Source organism: Hesperophylax consimilis, chromosome 27 (assembly GCF_061612785.1).
Source record: "Hesperophylax consimilis isolate HC1 chromosome 27, BYU_Hcon_1.0, whole genome shotgun sequence".
Lineage (NCBI taxonomy): Eukaryota > Metazoa > Arthropoda > Insecta > Trichoptera > Limnephilidae > Hesperophylax > Hesperophylax consimilis.
Genome location: NC_142862.1, coordinates 8184671 through 8195059, shown reverse-complemented (window position 1 = coordinate 8195059; position 10389 = coordinate 8184671). Strand labels below are relative to the sequence as shown.

Here is a 10389-nt window from a genome sequence, read left to right as displayed (position 1 = left end):
TTGTGGTACATGCTAATTTTTAGTTCTTGAATGACCATTTAGAAAATCATTCAGTTAAATGATAATAAAAAAACCAAAAATGCAACAACGCTTAGATATAGGTACCTAAAATAAATGTAACGAAAGAAATGGTTATTAATCATACATTTTTTATTTTATTTCTGGCAACTTCAGAGTTCCTACTTGGCACTACTTGGGTAGGTACCAACCCCCTACTCGAGTTAACCATCTTCCCTCCACTCCAACTGAGGGGGCGAGAAATACCCCCCGCCCCCTCACTCCCAGCGAGGGGGGCGCGACTCAACCCCGAATTATACCCATTACCCATTGAGGGGAAAACTTCCCCTAGGTTGGCAGCCTGCAACCCAACCCCTTGAATTCCTAAACACCCTCTGCGCAAACGCGCGAAACGCGACAAAAAATAAACAATATCAATGAAAAATGATTGAAATTGTGCTTTTTCCTTGTTTAACCGTGTAAAAATGGATAAAAATCGCAAAATGTTCACTGTTTGTACAAAATTATGTTTTATTCTGTTGTTTTGAGACATGTAAAGTATTTTAGGGGTAGTTGTTATTTTGAAATCGGTGCTTTTTGTATTAGTACAGTGCTGCCACCGTTAGGGGTAGTGCGAAGATTTTTAAGAGAAGCGGGCGCCCGTGTTAAGTCCGTCTTAAAACCATGTAACCATTTTTAAAAAATCATCAAAATGGTGTTTAAAGCGTCGGCTAACGTGTACGCCAATAAAAGTGACGGTTTATAAATGATTTCGGGTGTTTTCCGATACTGTGAGACTAGTTTGCCTAAGGTTGCGCGTTGTAGGTAAACCGTATTGATTTTTCTTCTTGAAACATGTGTTTATATGAATCAGAGTGTGAACCAAATATTTCGACTACAGTCGTATCTAAAACTCTCAGATAGCAACTCTAATCCGGCATAAAAATAATAAAAAAATGTTAACAAGATTATTAGATTAATTCAGCGTTGAAGAGGTCTCTGTGATTTTCGCTGCAAACAATTCTATTAATTGACATATCTGACATATAGCTTCAGTTCTATTGATCGTCGTTAAATCACTACTCAAATTCGTTTTTGACATTAGCATAACCTTCGTGTATCGGAAACTAAACCAGCCTCTTGCAATCTATCAATAATCCAACTAGATTCAAAAGAGAATAAAACAAATATACGTCGTAAATTCAAAGTAATCTCTGCTTTGAAGAGAAAGAAAGCTGGCGAAGAAGTGTGCTGTACAAAGTGAACACAATCAACAATAAACTACGAATTAGATTAAACTATCTTTGATTTTTAGAAAAGAGTCAAGAGATAAGAACGACATAAACAGAAACTGGATTGAATCCATTTAATAACATTTCGATGTTTTATTATAATATTTTAATTGAACATATTTCTGTTGTGATATTTTATACATAAAACCAGCTCTGTTTAATTTTAAACCAATAGGATAAACACAATAAAAGCAAGAAGATAGTCATTTAGAATTTTGATTGAAGATAACGAATATAGAAGTTGGCTTGATTTTTGGCGCATTCTTTATATACAATCTCAAGATGGGTTGATTTTATTAACATCAGAATCGATAAGTTTTACATTGATTTTAAAATCATTACAACATTAAATATAGTTTCATTTATATATTAACTACTTTGTAAAACATTTTTGTAAAGTTTTAATTTTTTCATCCATCAATCTAACAATCGGTTGTATAAAAAGTAAACAGCAAAAACGTAGAGATTTTTAAATTGTTAAAGAAGTAATCTAATTTGTTAAAACACTATAAAATTAATATTCTTTTGTTTAGAATTTGCTACGTAGTATCTGACGTATATAAAATACTGCAAAAACCCCGAAATACGATATCAGTTGCCGAGGGTAGCATGATTATAAGAGAAGTCTTACAAATTCAAGGCTGACTGAAAAATAAATACTAAAAGAAAGTGGTCTAATCATTATCATATCCATAAGTGTTTTGTAATAAGTAGAAGAACGACATTAAAGCTTTTGCAAACATAATCTTAAATAAAAGTGTTTTTTTACAAAACCAAGACGATAAAAAGAACCAAGATGTTTCCGAAATCTAAAAGCTAGAAAAGTGGACTATTTAAAATTTAACAAGTAGGTTGTTATCTAATCAGAGTTGAAATGTGTTTTTAAGAATATTTTTGGACCATGGTTCGACGTGGAATCAGCGCAATTTCTAAATTAAGTGCTAAGGGCAAAATGAGCCTCTGTGCGTTGAGAATGGATGGAAGTGAATGGAGGTATAACACTCTACCTGTTCTGGGAGTGTCGTGAAGGAAGATGATCGTGGGAGAGGTAGAAGTGTCTATCGGAGGTCCTCGCTGGTAGCAAGATGCAGAAAGAGAACGGGGGGAGCACGGAAGGCCAGCAGTATGTTGGGCCCTACAGGCTCGAGAAGACCCTGGGCAAGGGGCAGACAGGTTCGTAATAGCAACAGTGGTTAACACTTTGTCTAATACTATATTCAATAAGTACGATAGAGTTTTATCTGGCAGTCTCCTTTCTTGATAATCTCTTTGAGGGTGGAAGATTGTTGCAATGTCGGCAATATGGGCCCAGGCATGGTCCAACGAGATCCAACACTGGTAACGTTCTTTGGTTTAACTAACAAAATCTCTCATAATATTATCTGGGAGTGCTGATTGCCAAACTCACATAGAAACTGAAAAAAGCACTAAAGAATAGCAATATTTGCACAACAGGTTTATGGTAAAAAATATTAAAACCGTGCGCGGTAAAATGATTCAATTCACAAATGTATCATTGTACCTATTTAGAGATGACCTTCGCTGATTACCAGATTCAGCAGAATGCGGAAATCAAACGAAAGCATAACATTGGTTGTCTGCAGGCAAACAAATATTTGAGTTGGTACTCCCTGTTAATAGCAATATGTAGAAAAGAGAGACTGGGTATGTCGGATCCTACAAGCTTGAGAATATCCTGGGCAGATATTTCACAGCAAAACCATTTCAATAAGAAAGCATTTTGTTGAGTTCTACGGACTCAAGAAGACTTTCGGAAAGTTAAAGGAGGATTTTCTGTGTAACGATCAATATTGGCAAAGAACTTGATCTGGTAATTGAGTTTTGTAAATGTCCCGTAGGGTCTTTTTGTGGTTCTTTCTGGTCTCAATATGCAGCAAATGAGGAAGCTCGGACGGCAAGTATTATGGATTCAAGAAGTTCGAGAAAAAAATGGTTATCTTCCATGATTCAAAAACAAAACTACTTCTCCCAAAGCCCGAAAGTTGGACTCAAGAAAAAATTAGCCAGGAACAACAAATGGATGATGAGGAAACGATTCTATGAATGATTCGGTCATGGCTTTTTCTTCGTCTTCATCTCAAGACTGACGGTAGTCGTTACACTAAAAATTCTCTATACTAGCGTCTTTATAGTGTCCAACATTGAACATGGATCTCCCTTCAATGTCTCCAGTTTTAGCGATTCTTTTATTTGCTTCTCTCAGTCCATATGCAGTAGGTCAATTTGGGAGGCGGGTTTGGGTATCGCCGCCCCGGGAACCATTTATTGGATAACCAACACCTTTGCCATGTGTCAACTCAAGTTCTTTGCTACGTTTGGTGATTTAACGGGGATGCCCGGGTTCATCGGATGAAGTGTGTTTAGGATGCTCCTAGCCAGATTGGGAAAGGTTGGTTGGGTGAGACTCTTTGACATATATATATATATACCTTATACCTTTTGGCTTCCCAGAACTTCCTCTCCTTCCTTTCCCACACAGCATCTCAAAGATGACATAGGCCCCTAGAGAAATTATTTTCCTCAGGGCCTCCAACGTGGGGCCAATGTAAAAAAAGGTCTAATGTGTTCTCTAATTTTCCCAGAGAAATAACTTACCCTTTCCAAACTATCATCCAAACCCCTGTGGTTCTGGATAGAGCAAGGCTGAATAAAGGGCGTATTTTATAAATTTGAAGAGGAAACTGGAAGAAGCGTATTTGTAAATCGTTTAAATGGGCGCATATAAAACGAATGTATTATTCTCCGAGCAGGCCCGCAAATCGACAAATATTAGCATATCCCAAAGTCGTAACGTAGTGCCCCACTGGCCTCGGGGGTCCCCGTCATTGGTCCCATCCACTCGGTCGGTAAGGGACCTAGGGGAAGTACCGTTAGTTTCAACAAAAGTGGGTCAGCATGGCACATCCGGTTCCGGCCGAATACTGCAGGGGAAGCCCACTAATAATACTGTGCTGATAAATTATTTTTAAATTTCATGAACATTAAATTTATACAATGGAATTGAATAAAAGTTGTAAAAACAATATAACAGAAACTATGTATTTATATGTAAACACAGCATTGGTAGTTTTGAATTCGCAAAAATGTTGGTTAATCCAGTATTTGAGAGGAATTCACAAGCCAAAAATGTATGTATTCTAAATGTGCCTTACATCACCGTGAAAATAGGTAATAGGCATAAAAATCGCTTTGCAAACGGACTCTAGAATTAGTTGATAGTTGATTAGCTCAAACGTGGATTTAATTTATTTTTTTAAGACACATAAAAGTAAATCAAGGGAAATGGTCACAAATAATCTTGGCCATTAAATTGTATTTTTTGTTACTTATTTAGTTGATTCTTATATGCGTCCATCTATTTCTGATGAAAAAATACATTTTTTAGTAGTTTACGCTGATATATTTTTTAATGTAATTAAAACATTTATTTTAGTTCTACTAAATGGAAATGCTAGGAAAAACTTCAATTTATCCAAAGCTTATTTTTTTGATAGTCGTAAGATATACCGATTTGTAGTAAAGATTAATCGAAAATAGCCATTTAGCATCGAGCTTCGCAAAAAAACACACGTACTCGTAGGCATTTGTGACGCGAAATTTTGCAACGATTTTACAAACTACGGGCAAATTAATAATTACTGTTTGGGCGCATTCCGTGTGACTTTGTAATGGTTGTATACACTGACGTCAGACGTACTAGATGTGCAAGCGAATTTTAGGTCGCGTGATTACACAATTTTACACCAAAAGGAAAAGTTCATTTCTTTTATTCAGGAATCAACATTTCTTTATTATTATCAGCAATTAGCATGCTACGAAATAGTGTTTATCTCTTTTGACGATGTGGGTTCATTTCCTCTTCTAGCTAATTCCACCATCATTGCACAAGCAATATCTTCAGATTTTAATGAAAACCTTCGTATGAATTCAAATATTTTAGTTTTTTTCTTTCAGTTTATTAGTAACAAGAGAATGTTTCTCTAAAAAAACACGATTTCGCCAAGCATTACTTAATTTAATTCAATAAACATGTTTTAAATTTAACGTTAACTATTTACCCTACATCAACGGTTGTTTATCATTTATATTAAATTTAAAACACGTTTATTTGTAAAGGAGTAGGTACGCATTGAACTTTTTTTTTTATATCTTGATTTAAATTACGTTACGATCTCAAAATTGTTGCGTTGTCCTATAAATTCAAGATAGAGAAATCTATATAAATTTCATGACAACAGAGCCATCACCATTCGAGAGTTTTTGCTATTTCAGAGAACAGACTTCAATCTTTTTTCGTTTTTGTTGTTCTACCTAACCATTTTTGTGAATACAATAAGGGACCGGAAAGTGCTTGAAACGTCGAGTATTGATGAATTTATAAGACCTTAGTTGAATCTACCCCAACCAATTAGCAGTTTACTCGTTAAAAACTCTGTAGCCCCGCTGACGGGAAAATTAAATAAATTCTACTGGAGTGCTCATGGAGGGTACCAAACGTTTGCCAAGTTTCATCTTTCTAGGTCAAGAGAATTCAGACTTTCAGAGAACCAACAACATACGAGTAGGTACCTACATATTCCACTGAAGAGTTTAACCGATAGAAGTGTGTTGTGGGCGTGTCTGGAGGTCTAGCACGGACGGTCGTTAAAGTCCTTTGTCAATAAGATATTGATGAAATCCGTCAGCTAGCGATATTTGCGAGCACGGTCAGAATATTATTCAGACAGTCGGTAGACAAAGGCCGCTGCTTGAAAATGTGTTAGATAAGCTGTGAATATACACATCTTTTTTAACAATATCGTTCGTAATACAAAACAACTGGCTGATTATATTCCACGTAACGAATGGAGGTGAACTAATGAAGCTCTTAGGATTGAAAGAAATCGTATACACGATCCATGGACTTTATTAATTCATCTAAGATGCTATTAATTTATGCCTAAAGACTTCTTTAACTAATTAACGACCATTTTAGTGTCAAAAAGTACATGTGGGCTGCCATAATATTTCAATTCGAAATTGTCGAATTTATTAGTATTTTTTTAATTTATGTAGCCGTTTGATGTTTAGGAATGTCAATTCAGAGCTGTCTACGTCTGTCTGTGCCAGTGTTGCCAAAGTTTATCGAATATCGGTTTGGCTATCAACAGCGCAACCGTGCTCGCGAAATCGGTAAAAAAATGTCGGTAGTTAAGCCTATGAATCCGATATTGTAAAGTTATCGATTCACTCTGCTAGACTTAATTTATAGAATAAAGAACAAAAGAAGAAAAGCGAGTGGGCGTGTTTCGTGATCAAAAAGCAGACAAAAATTGAGAACTGTGTTTAATCATCATCGTGAAATTTTAATTCGATCAAATGAGATGGCGATACACGAAGTCAGCGGCGAAATTCATTTCCATTCAAATCTACTTTTTAAGGCATTTCTAGTGCGCATTATCTATTCAGTGATCCACAAGTTAAAGGTCTTATGTCAATTGGTGACGTCAGTTTTCTTTCAGATCGGTTTGTTAGACTTGTTTTAATCTTAACAGAATTAAAATGAACACAATGACATTACAATGCAAATGGACACGGTATTGTCTCACAAAATGAACTCAACATGTGGCAATTAATAAACATTCTCACGTTTCCAGTAAATTCTTAATTCAAACGTTGTTCATGTATGACAAAGATAGAAATTCAAATAAAATGCACGACCGAACGAAATAGAAATAGAACCATGCAGCGTTTACACACTTTAAATTTGCGGCGAATACTACATTCTGGATCACGGGTATGACTGAGATGACAAGATACGCTTACTCGCTTACACTAAGCGAATACGTAACGCTATTTGAGATGACCTTCTTCCAATAGGTTGTCCTTCTTATTCTTATGTGTTGCTACGTCCTCTATCTCACTTTATTTTAGTTTGAAATTTGCCGTTTGTGGGTAGCTTGCCCAAAAGTAAATAATTGTATTTATTAAGGCGATGCACTACGTCGTGTAGTATTTTAAATTGAGCCGCTATCAATAACAACCCTTACGTAGATGGCGATAAGGTTTAAACTCCCGCTTAACACCATCCGCCTGTTTTGATTTATGCAAGAAAAAAACATGGCCAAAAAGTGCCTTTTATGTTATTTTGTGGATGTTCAGGCATAAATATTTAATTTTTTTTCGATCATTTTATAAATAACTTATTGCCACACTATACAATAAAATTATAACCGAAAATGGGTTTGTAAGTAGGAGATTTTGAATTTTAAAGCAGTTTTCATAGGCCTTATACATTATTTTTTTCTGGGCTTATAAAAAGACTTATCAAAAAAATACTCGATAGTTTCAAAGGCCAAGATGTATTCTACTCACAGTATTTAATTAAAGCATCTGAAACATTTCTAGGCGACCAAATTTTCAAACCAAAAACACATGATTTTGCATTACTACGTATGGCATCGCCTTAAACTAATATGTTATATGGGTGTATTTACGATTGGAAAGAAGCAATACTAAACGCTGGAAATCTTAAGTATGTCCACTGGACCTAGCTCAGTGAAATCACACGCGTTGTCTCAGTAACCTGTCTTCACTTGTTACTTTATCTAAGCATGAACGTATAAATCTAATTGATTTGTTAGATTCTATAGTTCTCAAAGACTGTGATCTCCTGGACGATGGTGGAAGAATGCCAGTTGATAGGACACCACAAATTATGACCAAGCTTGTGCCACAGTGAAAAAAGTGGATAGACGGCGAGAGGGGGCATTTGTTGAAAAAATTTGTTAACAAATTTCGTTTCTGCAAGCCCGAACCAAGGCAGAGTCGTTGGCCCGAGTGGATTCAACTCGCCGCAAATATTAATTCTTTCAATTCTTAGAGCTTCGTTAGTTCAACTCCGTTCAATAACATTATTAAAAAATACGTGTATATTGACATTTAACCGAAGAATATCAAATACTATGGAGGCCGCGCTAAAGATCTGTCGGCGGTCGGAATATTTCTTATCAATCGTTGACCGTGATCGCAAATATCGCTAACTAACCATAGATGACGACTATATTCAATATCATATTTACATAGGGCTTTATCGATCGTCCGTGCTAGACCTCCGTGGTCCAGGGGTAAGGTTCTCCACTAGCAAGCTGAAGGTCACGGTTTCAAAACCCGGCGTGCGCAAGTAAATTTTATTTGATTAATTTGTGTTATTTGATCATTTTCAGAGGGAAAGCGCCAAGAGCGCCCTTGAGGTGATTTTGCACAAAAACGGCGCTATACAAGTCATCCAATTATTATTATTATTATTAAAGATACTCTCAGTATTGCCCTAGTGTAAGACCACCATTTAGAATTGAGACGTGGCTTGAAAGGTAATATATAGCTTGGCCGTGTGTGGTAACCATATCTGAATATCCAAGTACTTCCCAGTCATCCTCTTTCTCCATCTCCTTCACCTCTCCACTACCTTCAGTCTCATAACATACCCCAGGAACTCTGCCTACTGAAGGACACTAAAAATGTATTTCTTATTGGGGATGAATAAATAAATATTCTAGAAAATTGACATCCCAAAAGAATACCATATCTGCAGATAATAGCTTCCATGGACTGGATATCCTAATAAAAAGTGGGCGAGAATGAAAGTTGCATCGACCATATTATGAGTAAAACAAAAGAAATGACTCAAACTGTTTAAGTCAACTATAACTGTTGTATTTAAGTCAATCATAACCGATCATTATACAACTGTTGTATTTAAGCCATCCATAACCGATCATTGTACAACTGTTGTATTTAAGCCATCCATAACCGATCATTGTACAACTGTTGTATTTACGCCAACCATAACCGATCATTGTACAAATGTTGTATTTAAGCCAACTATAACCGATCATTGTACAACTGTTGTATTTAAGCCAACCATAACCGATCATTATACAAGTATGCTTTCAATACAAATAAACAAACCAAATAAAATGATGAAAAGACCTAACTGCACTAGCAGCGGAAAAAAACAGAAACCAACTGGAATGTCATTAAACACAATGTACCGATTGGAATAAACTACAAAGTATGGACAGTACAAAGGAAGCATGGAATTATTTAATGGAACTCATTCGCCATAACATTCTCTCTAATACCATAAAAATTGTAAAGAAAATTTCACATTAAAGTGTACACATTCAGCCATGAATCACACATAATGTTTTAAACTGCATAGTAAAAAAAGATGAGTTACACAAGAAACTAAAATAAAACCATACGAAATACATGTAAAAGATATTGAAACATTTGCAAAAAAGTTATTGCATATAATAGAAAAAATAATAAAAAAATAATTGAAGACTGTAAACAAAACCTCCGGAAAATGTGTCAAATAATAAATGAAATAACCCGTTCTAAATTTACCAACGTTACATCAATTGACGAGCTGAATATAAACAATGTCCCCAGGACATGCGCTGATAACCCTGACGAAATTCTTGAATATGTCAATATTTTTTCATAAATTTAGGAACGAATTTAGCAAAGAAAACAACGCAATGTGATGAAGCAATACAAATAATCGAACCTCGTGAGCAGAGAAAGAAGCTTGAGTTTAAAATAATCACAACTGATGAAATCAAAAACACAATTTCTTTTCTAAAATCAAATGTATCTTCAGGGAGGACTTATTGTAAAGTGTTTTCCCCACAGCTCTCAAATAATCTATTGTTTTGACCAATATTTAAACATGGATGTAAAAAGGTCATAAAAAACTATCGACCAATAAGCCTACTCAATACTTTAATAAAAAATTGGTGAGAATACTAAAATAACAACTCCTATCCTACTTAGAAGATAATAAAATGTTATCAGAAACACAGTGTGGTTTTAAGGAGAACTTCAGTACTGGTGAAGCCATAAAAACTATTACAGATATAATCACAAAAACATCACAAAGACAGTGGAGAAAAAACATTGTCAATCTTAATTGACTTACAAAAGGCTTATAATACAATAGATCACAAAATCGCATTTAAAAACTTAAAAAAATGGTATATCAAATACAACTCCAAACATAGTAAAAAGTTTTTTGATTGAGCGTACACAGGGA

General features: G+C 35.2%; 1 protein-coding gene across 1 annotated transcript in view; it reads left to right on the top strand.

The window, feature by feature from the left end:
• Positions 1-630: 630 nt before the first annotated feature.
• sff (BRSK family serine/threonine-protein kinase sugar-free frosting) overlaps positions 631-10389 on the top strand; it is a 69733-nt gene continuing 59974 nt past the window's right edge. The window contains exons 1-2 of the mRNA XM_089648282.1: positions 631-818; positions 2001-2462. Coding sequence (XP_089504408.1) covers positions 2375-2462 — 88 coding nt within the window. The 5' untranslated portion in view covers positions 631-818; positions 2001-2374. The remainder of the gene's footprint in view (positions 819-2000; positions 2463-10389) is intronic.